Source organism: Helicoverpa zea, chromosome 26 (assembly GCF_022581195.2).
Source record: "Helicoverpa zea isolate HzStark_Cry1AcR chromosome 26, ilHelZeax1.1, whole genome shotgun sequence".
NCBI lineage: Eukaryota > Metazoa > Arthropoda > Insecta > Lepidoptera > Noctuidae > Helicoverpa > Helicoverpa zea.
Window position 1 is genome coordinate 2,684,555 of NC_061477.1, and position 19,099 is coordinate 2,703,653.

The window sequence follows — 19,099 nt, forward strand, 5'->3', positions numbered from 1 at the left end:
GTGCTCTGGCCTCGAGAGACCTTATCAAAGGCTTGACATAGATCCGTCCACCACAAGACATAAGTGGCTCTTGTATAACTGTTGGGAGATATGAAATTATGTAATTATACATTTTGTGATATGGTTTATTGAGTGTGGGGGTGAGTATGAGTATGTGTCAATATCAAAATAAAACTGAAAATTTCATCATGTACAAAAATATTTCATTTTAATGTCGTTATTTAAATTAAATTATTGTTACTTAACAATAACAAGTACTTAAATTACTGCTTATAAATATAAAATTTTGAATTTTTGCTTAGTTAACCTAAGATTTAGAATACAAACGAAAGCCAAAAAATATGAAATATATTCATGAAGTAGTTGTAATAAAGTATCAGGTAAACTAAAATGCATGATTCTTAGATAGTTCATTATGATCAGCCTCTAAGAATGGCCTGGGGAAAGGGAATCTAAAATTGACTGCTATCAAATTTTTAATACTTAAAAAAAAATACTTTATAATGTGAAAAAGTATTCCATGATAATAATACTTATTTTCCGGTAGTATTATTGGCAAGATCAAGGTTTAATTATTTTAATAAAATACTTACTATAGCACTGAATTTCCAATAATATTTTTGAAATTTTTTTTTTTCTTTTTTGCCAATTTTCTTTAATAACAATCCTGAAATATTGATAATGAGACTTTAAACTGTTCGCAGATTTAAGAGGTCCACAATTTTGAGATTCAGTAATCATATCAATTAACCAATGAAAAAAACACTAAAATAACATCTTAATAGCTACATGGAAGTAACAAAATGGACACATTTATACCTACATAACAGTCTGTTGTCGTTCTATCACTTAAAGCTATTATATAATATAAGATCCCGTAGTCGAAGCATGGTTTGTTGCTTAGTAAACTTATTTATAATCTTTTTTGTATAAAATTTATTTAAATCTGTCCAGCATTAGAAGATTGATTGATTGATGATATGATAGGAAAGATTTTAATCAAGATTGTTGATTGTCCAATTTTATAATTATAATATGAAGAATTATTTCGAAAAAAAAAAAGTTTTTTTTCATACTGGGCTGTTGGATTCTGTATTTCATCAAGATTTTAGAACTTTAAAAAGATTGTTAGACGAACTCAATAAAGTTGTTTTCTTTACAGTGCTAAAATATTGGCAATGACATTAAAAATAAGTTTACCAAACAGCAATAATATTTTATTAATATTATAATGTTGATATAAATTAGGATATTGTATTAATACTGATTACATTTACTTATAAAATGGTAATTGATGGCATTTATGTACATCATTGTGGCATGGAATATAATTTAGTTTTAAACAAAATGTATTAGACCCGCATTTTATATGCAATATCGAAACTAAACATAAGTATAATACAACCGAATAACTAAAAACTAAAATAAATTAACTCTAAAAATCATCTTAGACTACTGATAAACACTATTATGCAAAATGGTTGCACTAAATATACTATATAAATATTTTCTTGAAAAGCACTTTATTTCTACATAAAAATATTATTACTGAGCACCCTATTTTACGTAACGGTAAGGCACATTACTGGGCATTTTTGGAACACTGCATTGCAAAGTTTTCAGCACAAAACATTTAAAATATCAAAAATATTTTTCCAGCACAACAAAGTTTAACACCAAAAATATTTTAGTTTAACTATTTTTTTTGTACATTAAATAAGCACAGTGTTCCAATATTTAATCATATTGCATTAAAGGAACATACTCTAAAAGGAAGACTGAGTAACACATAATTACAGATTAAACTAACATTACACATAATATTACAAATGTTACAGCACTAAAAGTTAATATAAATTAATTATAGCTAACTACTACACATAACTAAGCAAAGTTTGGAATGTTAAATGAGTTGGCAGTCTTTGTAGATAAGATAGTTTATTTCAATGTAAGAATGGTATGCTAGACCTTACTTATGACGTCATATGTCATGAAATTATGATTTCGAGATCTCTAAGGTCAAAAAGTTCGAATTGCGTTGTGAATTAACAACAAGAAGTTGTTTACTCAATACACTTGCAAAATCCCAGTTGCTGTCAAAATCGAAACATTCAGTTTCTGATTAAAACATTTTAAAACATATTTCGTCCAGTCTAGCATTTCTTTTAAACTTGTAGTTTGCTTTGAAAAGTTCAGGACATGATTTATTGAATATTCAGCTAAACTCATTACCTTCATACAAACTCTCGCAGACCTCCAACAATCTTAGCACGGGACTTATATTGTATGGGAATAGAGACTTGGAAACCAGTCTGCTGATCTGTAACCTCAATCGGATCAGAACCCTCATCGTATCATCCAGACCTCTGCTGCCCCCAGAATCTGCTTGCTGGCAAGTCTCTAAAAACTTAGGCCAGTTCCTTCTCACGTATTTCAAGAATCGCAATAGATATAGCAAGAAACATGTCTCGTTGCTCACTAAATAATCCAGTAACACATCGCTATCATGTGACACAACCTTCAAGAATTCTATGAACGAAGATATAGGGTTCAGCATTGGTATTAGGTCAGGATACATCGAGTTTCTGTACACAATACCCACAGTAATATCAAGAGTACACACCATTGATTCAATCAGGTAATCATCCTGTTCGCTGAATAAATGTATCAACATTTTCGTAAAAGGAGTCTCTGGATGGAATTCTAAACTATTTCTGATAAAAACATCAAGCTTTTTAAGAACATCGCGAATAGATCGTTCGACAATCTGCATATCTTGTATCGCATTATAGTCTGAAGAGTCTATTGAGCTGTCAGAGGAATCGCATCGCATTTCTTTTACAGTAACAGCTACAGACTTCAGTACTAATAGTGACATTCTCTGTAGCATTGTTTTGTCAACCTCACTCCTTGATTGCGATTCGTCATGCTCATCCTCATCCTCCCCATAGTTCTGGTCTACCAGTTGTATTGAAGACGACAAAGGCGCAACTGCTGGTGCTAATGAATAATCTCTTAGAATAGTGCATTCATGACCTAAGAATCCAAAACCACTTCTACTTGTTTGCACCCTTACATCATTTAGTAACCTGAAGTCTTTGACAAATCTCACGATAGAGTGTGCCAGGCAGCATATCTCCTCAGGCAAAATATCTTGTAGTGCTAAAGTAGAGCCATAACACAGAACTTCATTGAACAAACTTAGTAAATGAGTATATATTAGACTGGGCAGCACTGTATTTCTTAACAAGTCTACAAAGCCCTGCAAGTCAGCATAAAATGGTTTGGTGTCTATAACTGAGAGATTCGCTTTCACACTTATAATATTCTCCCATAACGAGAAAAAGGTTAGTATACAATTTTCAGCATTTGCTAAATTCAGGTACCTTAGAAGAAGAAGCTTCATATTTTTTACTAGCACAGGCCAGTGATGCTCTAGCGTTTTTATTGTTAGGCATTTTATGTGAGACGTGTCAAAGGATTCAGAGTCGGTGAGTATGACAGTGACACAACCATGTTCGTTCACTCTTTCTATCCTCGACTGAGGAGGTTCAGGTGACTCCGATTGCTCCATCTCTCTTTGGTCAGGAGATGACAGCTTTAATACTGGCTCGTTTAGTCTGAACGTTGATGAACCCTCCTGTTCTGAGGATGTAGATGGTGCACCATGTGTTTGTAAATTTGAAAATGCACAATGCAAGTTACTGTGGGAACTTGAAGGCATGTCACCACTGCTGCTACCTCCATAGCCAACACTACTCCTAAACGGGTTATCTTCTTGAACTTGCATGGTCCCTGCTGAATTAATATAACTACTGTCTTCTAAAGGATGTTGTTCCACATCCTTCCACTCAACTATCCTCTTAATAATATCTAGACTGAAGTTAATTTTTTGTACTGTAATCCTGTTGATTCTATCAAACAGGTAAATGTTTTCAGCAATTTGTTGTAGCCAGTTCTCATCTACAGTGTCCTTGGAGACTATTAGAAAGCTAGCTAATACCCTACAAGCTACAAATGTTATGAATTTACTCTTATGATCTGCCAACTCAACAACCTCCGTTATCCAATCGTGCCTATTTCTAACAAATATGTCACATGCTTGCATTATTTTTGAACAAATGGTGCCAGTACTGTTTTGTTTTAAATATATATCGAACATAAGCTGCATTGTAGATAAATATGTGAGCGAACATGTCAGAGGCCAAGAAACAATATTAAGTTGTCTGTCAAAGAGTTGAGTTACCGCAGTATCATTAAATCTACATAAACACTGACCAACAAGAGCATCCTGTAGTATTCTCAACTCGGCAAGCAGTTTATCATCTTCCGAGCTCCAATGTGGAGTTGAATTGGAACAGGATGGTATAATTTCCACATTGGTGTCACTGGGTAGTCTCAGGAGGCTGGAACAGTCAACGGCATCCTCGCTGACTGTTCCGCTGTCGGGTGACTCACCGTTCCTGGATGGGAACTCCTCAGATGTTTCCGCAGGGGTAGTCTCAGCATCAAATATGTCAGTGAGCACATCCTCCGTGGATCTATCGCTACCCTCGTCGATATCTGGCGCGTCTATCCTCTGTTTCTTCTTCACAGGTTGATCTGAGGCCATACCTTCATCTAACTGTGGTCCACAGAGATGCCCCCTCAAAACCATTAACACTTGTCCTGGTTCGCAGCCAAAACTATAATATGCGTTGCTCGCGCACCACAATTGCTTTTATATAAAGACGATCATCGTTCTGAAAACAAAAAGGTGAATATGAATGCATGACCTTTCCGTTTTGCTACTCAATTACGCGGGCGACAAAGCCTTCGGATTTTTGTAAGATTACGACATAGCACGTTGCAAATAACTTATGGGGATCACTATTTGAGACGTAATTAAGGGTATTTACGTCAGATTATGCACTTTTATTAGATCTAAAAGATAAATTGAACGAACTTTCCAAAATATTTTGATGTCACACATACCATTGATAAAACGAGGTTGTTTGAAAGCTTAATAACGCTTATGGTATCCATATATTATCTATAACCATTCACTGCAATCCAGTAATACACAATAACAAACAGTTTTATGTGATATTTCGTCCAAAATTATATAATTATTTCAATTACAACTTGTCGAAAAGAACATCGACTCCATTACGTACAAATGACGCTCGACCAATGGAGCTACTTTTTACAAAGGAATTTATTGCATTTTGGTAAAAGTCTCGCTTCAAATGTAAAAATAATGAATCAACAATTACTAAAATAAATTATAAAGTAGCATTTTCTTCATATAATTGATAAATATTAGCAATTAGTTGAAATAATAAATAAAAAGTGTTAGTATTTTAAGTATTTCCGTCTCTACATCCGGTAGAGACGTTGCCAGTCTGACGACTTCTGTGTTTAGCAAACAGTGGCACATTTTTGAGTTAATTCTTGCTCGATTTGTCATTCTTAGTTTTAAAATGTTAATATCAGTGAAAATGATACATAAATATTTCGCAACGAAAGCTAAATAATTTTAATCAGTCCCTAAACTCTTATGAAGCTTGCATGATCCATTTATTAAATTGCATTATTTATATAATTTCAAAAGTTTGAACTTGAAGCGATTCAATATTCATTGTATTAAATTTTTTACTCTTTTACTCGAGCATTATTTTTTACTTTGTTATGAATGTAAAATTATACAATGTAAAAATCTTATCTTGTAGATAATTTCCATTCGACGAACTTGTTTATTTTTACAAACTTCTCATTTCTTCAACATAGCAACACTGCCAGTGTCCCGAGTAAAATGTCTGCTTCGAAAGGATCGAAAAATATTTTAAACAAAATGATTTAGTAGCCATAGCCAAAATCAATTAAAGTTAACGGAATATCCAGGTGAATATTATAAAGCTGTTGTTGTGGTGTTGTATAAAAGTGTAAACGATGACTCATCTAAGTGTTTTTGCATAACAATCGATAGAAAAAATATAGGTTAAGATCTCAGTGGTATTGTGTTCGGTTCCGAGCGATATAAAAATATAATGAAAATATAAATGCATCAACGGGGTGCTGCATTAGCTGCACGCAAGTACATGTTATTGTTTATTTATAGTCGCGATGCGGAAATCGTATCGATATGTCACGGTATTCATTATTCTTTTTTTGGTATAAAAATGTACATAAAAGTTCATTTGTAAGGGATTGCGAAAGCGCTCTGGTATTGTGTGACACCCGCAACCTTGCAATCAATGAATAGAAAGCAGTTGTCGCCTTTTGATTTGTTAGACAATGGCTAAAATCGGTTTTGATTTCCTGTTGACCCTAGGCGAGATCGTTAAAGGAATTGCACTCACGGCGCCGATACTATTAAACGACTTACAACTATTTATACTAGTTACTGTTTATTTTCCTGTTTAGAACTAAACTTAGCTTTAATTAAGCTATTATGTGAGTTAATTTTGCGCAAAAAGAAATCTTAAAATAATTGTTTATTTTAAGAGCCATACAAAGAAATCGTCTCGCCTTTTTATTGGTAGACTTATTTCATTTTTTCTTGAGTCATGCTCCTTGAAGTGCAACATAAAAAGATAGCATCTATGAGTGCGTAAAAAAGTAAAAAAATATAAACAATCACAATTAGTAAATAAAATACAGTAAACACCTTATCAGCAAGATAAACCACCTATGTTAATTTTTTAGATAACAATAATTAGATATGAAAGTTTCACAATTTCTTGAATGTGGGACAATATTTCAACACACTAGGAATCTATTTTTATGTTATTAAAACATGAAACTATTTATAATATTGGTGACCTTCTGTCTTGATGTGAAAAGCTTCAATAAAGTTCTATTTTTATATTATTTTAGATTCTGAAGTTATACATTCTGGTAAAATATCTACCTTCCAATATTCATAGTAAAAGGTAGAATAAAAAATCTACTGTTCTTTATGAACAAGAAAAAATCACATACCTACCCACAATCAGAAAAATAAAATATTAAAATGATGTAAAAAGTTACTAAAGCACATGTAGTAAGTCTCAATGAAGCCTCTTCCATCAAAAGAAGCATCCTTTTAATTCTAGAAAAGCCATTGAAATAATATCATTCAGCCAATACAAAACGTCTTTTCCAGATGCTGAAGAAACAACAATGGAACACATTGACACCACAGATAAAACAATAAGCTGCATGCCTTAACTTGTTTAAAAAAAAAGTAGATTTTGTACATGAATCTCTTAGGACATAGTGTTAGTGTAATATGAAGTGTTTTGTCTCCGAGTGTTGACAATTTGTGAGTGTTACTCATGGTTGATGGTGTGAACGGTGCCAATATGTCTGACGAGGAGGACTCTTCACCGGATAGGGCTTTAGGCCCTTCCAATAATGTGCCAGGTAATTATTTTGCAAAATTTCATTTCTGTGTAGTTTTTTTTTTATTTACTCTGTATACCTTCAATGTATTTTTGTAAATGTTACTTTCATCACTATGGTAAGTAAATCAATTAGAATAAAAGTATGAATCTCTAATTTTTATGTAATTTTGGAACACAGTTGAAAATTAAACATCTGTACTCCTTTTCAGTTGATACTAAACTAAAGGTAAACTGTCTTGATCGAACTTTTTACACAAATACATTCTAAACAAAAAGACTGCTGCTTTTAATAACAATACAATTGATTTAGCAACTCTTTAGATTGCATTTTATTTATGAACTGAGTTTTTATATAAAAAGTTGTATGAAAATTATTTTTCTTGTAAGTCCCTTATACAGTAAATAAATGTATCAATTACAATTTCAATAAGTCTTCATCAACTATCTAACATTTGAAGAGCTAAGTATAAAATATGCAACAACTTAAAATAATATAAGTGTACCTGCAAGCTAGCCAGAGTCACCCAGGCATGTTAACTAGATAGAAAGTAAGTGTAATTTACACCTACTGATCTAGGTGTTAATTACTTACCACTGTCTCTTATTTAATTTAGTCTAGTCTCATCCTATTGAAGTTATTTTGTACCTAGACAGAATATCTATGTTGGTGCTTGAAAGCTGATATTTGGTCATACTTTCAACATTCTGATCGGGATGTACTCTTCCTTTCTAATGATAATGATGAAATCCTGTTAATCCTCAGGGACATAGAATAGGGATACTTCCAATCTAATATCAAAATAAAGTTTCTAAGTCAAGTACCTACTCAATGGGTACTTTTTGGAAAGTTATAGTAAAAAATATTCATTACTTTATTAGCTTGCATAATTAGTTAAGTAGTTGCTAATAGAAAATTGCAATATCGAGTCTTTGTTATCTGTCTTATACTTATAGAGGGAAACATTTTTGGTGGTTGTTTCTTCAATCTTCAGATTCAAGTCTCAGGAACTGTTGAACTGTTTTTAAAAATTCTTTCACTATTGGGTGGTAGGTTATATTAGTATTAGGAGTATAAGTTCTTAAAACTGCTCTTCAAGCCAAGGAAGTGATCCTGATCTGACAAGTACTATTAACGTATTTACAAAATGATGACCTTTTTATCCTGCATTTTAAGAATGCAACGTCAATTATCTCCATTTTTACCAATAAGGTCTAGCTGTCTTATACAATACTTCTATCACAGAAGTTTTATCTAAAAAACAAATAATATTTGGTCACCAAATGGTCCTATTTGTTTTACGTAATATTCATACTACATATTTGCATAACGGTTAACTTTTTTTATCAATGATCAAGAATTAGAATAAATTGAGTAAATATTAATGTTTATATTATCATGTCTAATATCTCCCAATATTTGTATTGTAAACATAAAGTTTATATTTACATAATACACCTATTTAGTTATCTATTATTATAATAAGTTTGGAATTAAGTATTTAATACATAATCTTCACTTTCCATCAGAATAGTGGATGTTTAGTCTAAACAAATCTACATTGTTTAAAAAACACCACTTTGATTGTTATATTTTTCACCACTGGCGCAAAAGGTGGCACTGGCATTTTGTTGCTCGGGAAGACTGGGTTGAGAAGATCACATCGGCAGTTGCATCCAGTTAAGACTGTAAGAGGACCCCAACATATTTTAGCTAAGGATCAGTCTTTTTTAGGCCAGCTACCACAAACGATTTTGATTATGGAATATGCTAAAAACAAAAAGATTTTTCAATTGGCACCTTTTCCAAGGCTGCTTCAGTCATACAGCCAATTATCTATCCCACCATTGTAAACTAATTAGCATTGCAGGCGTTGATTCATAGTGTTACTATGTGCGTTTATGATGTACATATATGTTACATACATTTTAGTGATGGGATGTCCTTTTTAATTTAGCCATGTTATTTCCTGTATGATTGTTTGTCTAATGAAGTTTTTTTTATGTTAACGCGCCGTGTTAGTTCATCGACTTTTTAATGGGATTGTATCATATTCTACGCTAGTTGCGCCCGCGGTTTCACCCGCGTCCCGTAGGAATTATTTTCCGCATCCGTAAAACATAGACTTATACTTTATGTATGGCTATATTAGGTATTGCCAGTGTACCAAATCCATTCAGTAGTAGTTTTAGCATGAAAGGAACTTACATCCTTTCTTTCATGTTTATAATATTAGTGTCAGTTTTGATTAGGTTTCATATTTGCCAAAAATGTGGTCACTATGGTTTTCAATATTGTGTCGTGCACCACCTTCAATCTGCATCATATTTTGGTATAATGCTCTGACAACGTTTTGGTTTGGGGTGTTTCCAAATTGGCATTTTACCCTTCATGTTGTAAAGCCTTTGGGCGGCAGCCAATTCGGTCATTTACCGGCCTCCTGAAAAATGGAACACGCTTTGCCGTTTAAAAAAAGGAAAGCCATTTTACTCTCTTTATGTAAGTTGGCATTTTGAACTAATAAACCTAGATTGAATGCTTTAAGCATATCATATGCGTAAGTCCTAAAAGGCTACGATACATTTTTAAACGGTTTTTTTTTAGCACAATAATTTCGTACCTAATATAATATTGTCTTGTGCATTGATTTGTAGCCGTAAATCTCACTGTTTGAACCTTTGCTTATTACTTACCATTAAGTAATCTGTGCTAATATAAACGCGGATGTAACTGTCTGTCTCTGTGTCTCGCTGTTCACGCCAAGACTTCTGAACCGATAGAGAAAGGCTATGCACAGGCTATATTTTATCCGGGTGAGGGAAGCAGGTCCTTCTAGCTAGACGTAGGTGAAACGGCAGGGAACTGCTAGTCAGTAACTTATGTTTAAAGAGAAACCACTTGAGGAAGCGAGTAAGAATATACAAATACACCGGAACATCCACCGAGTAAGGACATTTGTGGCGCGAAAAACTAATTCCGTAAAATGGCAAATTACACATATAGGAAAATGACAAAATTATAGCTTCCAATAGCTTTGATACGCGGAAGGAAAAATGTTTAGTAATGCATCGGATATTGATCCTATTGTTTCTGATATCCTAGTATCTGTACCTGACCTCGTATTATAAACGCTTGGCATGTCTTCAATTTTCTAATTTACTGGACTGTTCAGAGGATAAATGAGGGTAGCTTTTGGAAGGCCAGAAAATGTGCCTACATTTGCAACTCCAAAAAAAAGGAGTTCAAAAGTGCAAAGTTATTTGACGATTACTTTGCAATCTTTCCAAGAGTTTAACACGTACCAAATCTGGCTTTCATAAACCATTTAATCCTATCGTAATCGTAATTGTTTGTATTAATAGAGTAGCTGATTCACCTCGTGTAAATATGCCACTGCGTATTCTTATCGGTCAATCTATATCTTCGAGTAGAAATTAATCATTTTATGGCTATTGTTTCACAAGTGTCGTATTGAGGCGCCTACTTAAAAACTAATAAAAGGATTAGTTTGGCTTTTTAAATCTGTGTATTTTTGAAGTTTCTTAGCTTTAAATCTGCAACAAAAGAGCGGTAACTGGTTCGTTTGGAAATAGACCAGCGAATACGTTCATCAGTGGACGTCGTCACACTGAGATGATGATAATTGGTAATGCAAAAATGATGCAGATAATGAAACTGTGGGTACTCTTAGGGAACTCCTGCTCGGAAGGAGTTCAACATTAGATAGGCAGTCGCTCCATGTAAAACACTGGTTCTCAGCTGCATCCAGTTAGACTGGTAGCAGACCCCAAAACAGTTAAGAAAAGATTAGGCAGATGTTGGGTACATTTAATAACTTCCCTGTCCCATGAGTACTATGTGATACACACCGATTGTTTAACTATTGTGTCTGATCGGGAACAGTGAAGTGGTTAAGATATATTCTTAATCATTTCAGCATTTTTGTTAATAACTTTAGGTTTGTATTTTTGAGAAAACGCCATGATGTCACAAAGGAATCAAACGAAGTCACTCACACCAACCTTCATACTTTTGTTGATTTAATCCGAATTAAACGGAACCAGATTAACAGATGTTTTCTTTTTAAATAAACTGCACAAATTCAGCGCATTTGAGTTATTAGTAAACAGGCGTGTGTTTACAGCGAGTACGAGGAAGAATGATACTCAAAGTGATATGTTCAACTCGTTTATAGATGCGAGCGTTCATTTGTGTTCGTAAATCAGCCGTCTAATGGTTATGCTGTCAATCAAATTGTAGACTAATGTATTAATCTGAAATAGTATGTTTAAGACTTGAAGAAATTATTTTATTCTCGCTTTTCGCACCCGGTTTTGAAACTACCATTTTTCGATAAATAAATGAGCTATCTAACAAAAAAAATTTTCTTAGTAAATCCTGCCAGTCAATAGTAGTGCCTAAGATAAATACATTGAAGTTGAACCAACTATACAGACAAAGTTTTATAATATTCGTATCGATATTTGAAATGAAAACTTGATAATTCATTCCCATCTTTCTTCTATTCCCGTTCGTCATCACCATCAGATATTAGCTTTTGAATGTATTGTCTCCATTTATAGCATGTGCCATATGTTACATCGCCCGACCTTCAACTTTGCAAAACAACTTCTTCCTATCAGCTTTCCTTATTGAACTTGCAAAAATAAAGCTACGTTACGAGTTTTTTTTTGGGAAATCATCAAATGACCCCTCCCGCTGTGGGTGCAGCGTGAGGGAGTGTCAGACTCTTACTGACTAAAACCCACCATGTTCCTTCTTAAGCCCTTTCGTACCAGCGCCGCGGTAACTCTTTCGAACAATCCCGCAGCCCCAGCAGGACGTTACGAGCACCTACAATCAAAAGTTTTATTTTTAATCATTGTATAGGATTTATTGTTCATAATAATGTAGGTATTTGTTAATTTTTCCTTTGTACCATTTTCCTATTAGCTATATCATCCGCGATTGGGTTTAGCGTAGTTACTATTGATTGATGAATAAATAATGTTTAATATCCTTATTTTAAATAGTTTAGCCAATTTGGTCTGAAATCCGGTATTTCCTGAGTCTAGGTACCATTGTTTAACTTTTTTTCTGCTCTTAAACTATATTAATATTAATGTAAAGGGTATATTTTCAACTGTGTTCCTATATATTTCAATGAGGCTAATTACTTATAGTACACACCCCTAAAATTGATGACCGAACTCTAACTCAGTCCTATTTACACATCGAACATAATCTTATTGAATGTGTGGAACTGCCTTTTTTTTTTTTTTTCCGACGTCAAAAATCATCAAATGACCCCTCCCGCTGTGGGTTAGCAGCGGTGAGGGAGTGTCAGACTCTTACTGACTAAAAACCGTCGTGTTCCGTCATAGGCCTTTTATGTACCAGGGCCGCGGTATCTCTTTCGAACAACCCGCAGCCCCGGCAAGCCTTGGCCATGCTGGGCCCCGCTGGGGTTGCTGACATCTCTTTGAGGAGCGCGTGGAACAACGCGCGCCGTCGACACGGGTCTGTCGTCTAAGTAGACAGAGGGACGATGAGCCACCCGAACTCACCGCCCACAGACCCACGCCTACGGTGGCCGGGAGTCATCTCGCGACACCCGGCGCCCATGGTGTCTACCTGGTCCAGCGCGGCGGCCGGGATGAGAGGTGCGAACTCTCTGGCGTTCCGCCTCCTCCTTCTCGAGCATGACCGCTTCGCAGAAGGAGGCGACGGCATCCCATTCCCTCTCGCCCCGGACCATGGCCTGAACCAGGGCCGGACGCGAGAGGTCGCCGCCGCCCAAAGCCTCGACGAGGACCCGGCGGTGCCCCTCCCATGCGGGGCACACCTGGACTGTGTGGTTCACCGTGTCCTCGGGGCTGTCCGCACAATGGTGACACCCGGGCGCCTCCTCACGACCGATGCGGTGCAGGTACCTCCCGAAGAAACCGTGTCCGGTGAGGACCTGCGTCATGCGGTACGTGTGGGCGCCGTGACTCCTCCCGAGCCACTCCTCAAAGAGGGGACTTACCGCCACGATGGTGGCGTGCCCTGCACTGGGTTGCGACACTCGCTCCCTCCAGGCCACCATGAGATCGCGCCGGAGCTCCGCCCGCTGTGTGGAACTGCCCTTAGTTTCAATCCTAGTCAAATTTTCAAAAGGAATCATTAGTATGATTAGCGCTTTCAAATAAACAAACAAATATCGAGCTTTACAATACTATAAAATATATTTAATTACACAATTAATGGTTTTCTTATTCTCCCCAGTGCTGGGCATCAAACGCCTCAAACAGATCGAGACGATGTTCATATCTCGGCGGCTGCAAGCGCCCCGCACCCACGGCCTCAGTGTGGAAACCCTCGTGGATATGCTACTGGTCTTATACGATGAGTGCTGCAACAGTAGCCTCAGGAGAGAGAAGGCTGTTGCTGACTTTATATCTTACGGTAAGTCTTGAATGAGCCAGAAAACCTCTCTTATCTAGGGGTGTCGAGACGATGTTCATATCTCGGCGGCTGCAAGCGCCCCGCACTCACGGCCTCAGTGTGGAAACCCTCGTGGATATGCTACTGGTCTTATACGATGAGTGCTGCAACAGTAGCCTCAGGAGAGAGAAGGCTGTTGCTGACTTTATATCTTACGGTAAGTCTTGAATGAGCCAGAAAACCTCTCTTATCTAGGGGTGTCGAGACGATGTTCATATCTCGGCGGCTGCAAACGCCCCGCACTCACGGCCTCAGTGTGGAAACCCTCGTGGATATGCTACTGGTCTTATACGATGAGTGCTGCAACAGTAGCCTCAGGAGAGAGAAGGCTGTTGCTGACTTTATATCTTACGGTAAGTCTTGGATAAGCCAGAAAAACTCTTACCTAGGGGTGTCGAGACGATGTTTATATCTCGGCGGCTGCAAGCGCCCCGCACTCACGGCCTCAGTGTGGAAACCCTCGTGGATATGCTACTGGTCTTGTAGGATGAGTGCTGCAACAGTAGCCTCCGGAGAGAGAAGGCTGTTGCTGACTTTATATCTTACGGTAAGTCTTGAATAAGCCAGACAACCAGTTTTACCTACGGGCTGCAAGGGAACTGGGTTGAGAAGTTCAGATAGGCGGTCACTCCATGTAAACCATTGGTGCTCAGCTGCATACGGTGAGACTTTAAGCTGACCCCAACATAGTTCTGGAAAGGCTCGGGAGATACCTGTTTTTATGCTATACGGGCTTCCAAGCGATCTTCTCAAGTTCCTATTATCAACTAGCATATTGTTATATCTATAGGTAATCTCATTAGACGTTTAGGTGGGATTGTATGGAGATTAGATAGATCAGTGGACCGATAGTTAGAAGCATTTCTTCTTCTATTTCATTAGCTCCAGACATGATGTTACGTATAAGTCAAATCAGTCTCAATAGATTTTTCAAATAGATTTTTCTCGTACTTTGTGAAGTCAAACACAAAAGTTGTCGACACGATTGTCAAGTGGTGCTAGTCGATCTCTATTTGACCCATTTCCACTGTCACGATGCGCAGCGATCAATTGTGCTATCAATTGAAAATTGTGTCGAGTTAATAGACAATATTATGTGTACACCCTTTCTGTGTCATAATATTTATAGGTAGGTTTTAATTTGAAAGTAAAGTATGGCCGGGAACGTGACTTTCAAGGGAAAGGTTTTGCACCCCTTCACTGGGTCAGAAATAGTCTGAATACGAAGTTATTTTCGGTAAAAGAGTTGTGAGAAATTTAAGATTTTATATAACCATCTTGTTGCTTTAAGTTAATGGTTTCGAGTCTTCCAAACCCAAGATCCTGAGTTCGATTTTCCGGTCGCGCTTAGTTTTGTATGTTTAGCAGGAGTAGCTTGCAATCTTGCATTGGTCTCAATCACATTAGAACTATCTAAACATGTTTCTCTGCCCTTCGGCCCGCAATATTATGGTTACTAAGCTACGTAAACAAGCTCGAAAGCATAGAATCTAGGTCGGTTACATAATAAAACTTAAAACATTCTAAGTTATAAATGTAAGCCTTGCGAAGTAAACAAAAGTGTATATAAAGGCTGTTTACTTGACGGTGGTCCGAAACTAGGCTAATATATTCGATTTACATCAAGTTATTTACATAGACATCTTTTTAATACTTCACATATCATTTAAGAGGGGATTATTAATAATTTAAACCAAAATTCATCGGAAAAGCAAAATTAATTGCCAAATTACATAATAAAGGGCTTAGTTTCATAGTTCCCGTGTACAATTTCGCGACTTTTCGTTCCGGACCAATACTCTATTTGAGTAGGCTCTTAACCAGAGGTAAACAATCTTAATTGAAGACTTTTTACACAAATACATATTAAACAAATAAACTCCTGCTTATAATAAGTATTCAATTGAATAAGTAATTGTCACTACTGTATTTACATTGATTTTTTTATGCATTTTATTTTTAAACGTGACTTTTTAAATACAAAGTCCTGTCTAGATTGTTTAACTTCATTAAAGTGCTTACTCAAACGGAGTATATTAACTTCTAAATCGATCACAGGTAAACTAGGAAGTTCTATGTATGAATAGGCTTCCAGTGTCTACGGCGCATCCTCAATGGTTATTGATTGCTTATAATATTTATAGGTAAACCGTAGACGGTTTGTTAGGTAACCAGACGGTTTGAGTCGGCAGTTGCACCCTTGCATTTTACTCGGTGTCACGTTTTAGAAGTCTGGTTTTTTATTCGATTCTTTGCGTTATAATAGCGTTGATATTTGTGGAAAGTTTGAAGTGGATGCGAGTTTTAGAAATGGAGTTTTGTTGGATTTGGTTGGATTTGCAGTTTTTGAGGTACGTCAAAATTTTGGTGGTAAGATTTTGTCTTGATGGGATTACGATTGCGAAGACTACCTAGAAAGTCTAACAGAAAACTGTTCAGCCCTCCAAAAAGTAACACCAATTTAAGGCAGCACTCCTCATTATCCAGAATGTATGCTGTGTACGAGCAATGCAGTGGGGACATTGATTTGTTTCACACCCCTCTAACCTCGCTTAAGAGGATTCTAAATCGTGATAATTAATTTATACTTCGGCCGTTCAGAGAATGCGTTCCTGACACCTATCAGTTAGTCACGACTAGTGATGGGCACAACATAACACTGAGTTCGTTACCGTTCCTTCAAAATGAACCGCCGCATTATTTTAAGATTATTTTCGTTTTAAATTGGCGGAATCATTTGTTTTATATTTTAGTTATTTAAGTGGAAACCAAAAAAAGGTAATATTCATATAATAAAATTGTTTTATTTATTCTTTGTTACAAGTACATTGAATTGAATGTGCGAACAGAATATTAATCAGACTCCGATTTGCTTGAGGAGGTGGTGTCTTCATCATCATCTTCGCCTACATGTATAATTATATTATTATCAATAACAGAATCCTGATATCTCGGTCTAACAAAAGCCGGGTAATCAAATAAAAACAGATCGAAAACACTTGAAAAACGTGGTCTATGCGCACGAAACGACAACGGACGACTGTTTTAGCGTCACAAAATGGCGGCCCATAACGCCATTTGGGGTTACCATTTTTAATCTAAGTATAAAAATGCGGTTTGGTCATAGTTTTATTTTTATATTTCATAAAAGTTATAATTAAGTCTTATAGTCCATTATTTTCCAATTCTTAAAAAGAAAATCAAAACGTATTATTTTATATTATAACTGTATAAGAACAGATTACGATACTTGCCTGTTATTTTTAGCACAGCACTACAAAATATAAACCGCTGACATAACCTTGTAATAGCGCAGTATAGATTTAGAAAAATATTGTTTACCAAGTTATTTGACACTCAGTTTGGCACAAAATTATAACATTCATTGATTATTGATATAATAATGTTGTTTTAATGCTCCTCAATTGTTAAAACGGTAAACAACCAGCAAAAATATTTTTATCGTAACTGCAACGCCATTGCAAAGTTACGTCGTCAGTTCAATCGCGACGTGTCAGGAACGCATTCTCTGAATGGCCGAACTTATAGTCACAAATATTTGTCTGACAGCATGTTATGTATTAAGTTTATAAAAAAATGTATTGTTTTGGTTTTTTTTTTCTCACTGTTTCATTTTCTTTTCTTTTTTTGGCTTAGTTAAGTAGGTTTATGTGCAAATTATAGTGCATGCAGTGCTCTTCTTTAAGTGATGAGGCACTTAGATATAAGTTTAAATGTATAGTTATAGATGTAACCGTGTACTCATTGTTGAAGAGCCAAACTAAATAAATAAATAAATTACGAAGTAAGTTTATAAATAAGTATGTGACACCTAAAGAAGTCTGCAACCGCATATTCGGGGTGAAGTTAAGGGTGACCTATTTCCCATCAGTTAGAGCTAGGTTTTCGATTTAGTTAAATATTTGAGCTTTTTATTAAGATATAGAAAAATGAAAGACAAGAATTTTTAAGTGAAATTTTTATGAGATTTTTAAGAGAGCACATCATCTCTTCTACTCCCGCCTATGTTGGGGTCGGCTTCCAGTCTAACTGGAAGCAGCTGAGTATCTGTGTTTTTATTCATAAGGGATTACACAGGAGAGTAAATAAGGGTAGTAAATACAGGAGGTGCATAAGGGTTAATATATAGAGAAAGTTCATAAGGTACTGAATTATACCAGCCAACGATTATTTTATTTGACATGTATGTTTGTTTTGCACAGTGAAACCTGTAGCCACAGCGTTGAAGAGGCTCCGTCTATCTCGGGACGACTTCGAGCTGGTCAAGGTGATTGGCCGAGGGGCTTTCGGCGAAGTGTGCGTCGTCAGGGCGTCTTTTATGCAGGTATGTTTTGTGGAATTGGGAATGTTCCCAATATTCTATCTGTCTGTTTATTTGCTTACTAGAGATTGAATCATGACTTGTCAGATACTGGTAATGACAAACATTTAGGCCGCGAACGCACAGGCAGGTGGCTTGCTTAGCGCCTAGTGCCTAGCGTCTTTCATCCTGGCTATTCGACTAGCTAGGCGCTAAGCTTCAGTGCAGCCGGTCGCGTTCATTTTAGAACGTTCGTTTTACTGGGCTACTCGCTAGCTGACGCGCTAGACACTAGGTGCTAAGCAAGCCACCTGCCTGTGCGTTCGCGGCCTAAGTGAGCAGAATAATAGATTGAATATTTGGTTCGGCCGTATGTTATATTGAGGCGTTTTTGGGGATTGTGGTTAGGTTTAGTATAACTTGCGTGCATCTACACGGTGCAAGTGGCTTGCACATGTTGAGGCACATGCGCAGGTTACATGCATTTTAAAAACGTGCAGGTCCAGCGCCTCGCGCATGTACCAAAGCGAAATATCCACCCGCGTGCTCTTGTCACTTGTCACTTGCGCATGTTAAGTTGCTCCAGCCACATGCACTGTAGACGCACCCTTAGGAACATTTACATTAAAATATAGATAGATATAAGTTCTGTATAAACTGTAATATCTATATTATTTTGCATATCAGGGCACGGATGGCGGCGCAAATATGGCGGCGGCGACCGCCGGGACCACGGGCACTGGTGAACGAGTGTACGCCATGAAAATACTCAACAAGTGGGAAATGCTGAAGGTAAGTTGTGTCATCATCATCCTCCGAGCCTTATTCCCAACTATATTGGGGTCGGCTTCCAGTCTAACCAGATGTAGCTGAGTACCAGTGCTTTACATGGAGCGACTGCCCTATCTGACCTCCTCAACCCAGTTA

At 36.5% G+C, this 19,099-nt stretch overlaps 2 protein-coding genes across 6 annotated transcripts in view; one reads left to right on the forward strand and one right to left on the reverse strand.

Moving 5' to 3' along the window:
• Positions 1-181: 181 nt before the first annotated feature.
• On the reverse strand, positions 182-5,160 carry LOC124643012 (protein lines). The gene is made up of 2 exons (XM_047181848.1): positions 4,975-5,160; positions 182-4,742 (listed from the first exon to the last, which is right to left on the reverse strand). Exon 2 carries the CDS (start codon positions 4,655-4,657, stop codon positions 2,216-2,218), a length of 2,442 nt encoding a protein of 813 aa, XP_047037804.1. The 5' UTR covers positions 4,658-4,742; positions 4,975-5,160; the 3' UTR covers positions 182-2,215.
• Positions 5,161-5,755: 595 nt separating this feature from the next.
• Positions 5,756-19,099, forward strand: part of LOC124643090 (serine/threonine-protein kinase Genghis Khan) — a 69,979-nt gene continuing 56,635 nt past the window's right edge. For all 5 annotated transcript variants that reach the window (XM_047181940.1, XM_047181936.1, XM_047181937.1 and 2 more), the window contains exons 1-5: positions 5,756-5,883; positions 7,127-7,386; positions 13,633-13,812; positions 18,075-18,196; positions 18,860-18,964. In XM_047181940.1, the coding sequence (XP_047037896.1) occupies positions 7,299-7,386; positions 13,633-13,812; positions 18,075-18,196; positions 18,860-18,964 (495 nt within the window). In that variant the 5' untranslated portion in view covers positions 5,756-5,883; positions 7,127-7,298. The remainder of the gene's footprint in view (positions 5,884-7,126; positions 7,387-13,632; positions 13,813-18,074; positions 18,197-18,859; positions 18,965-19,099) is intronic.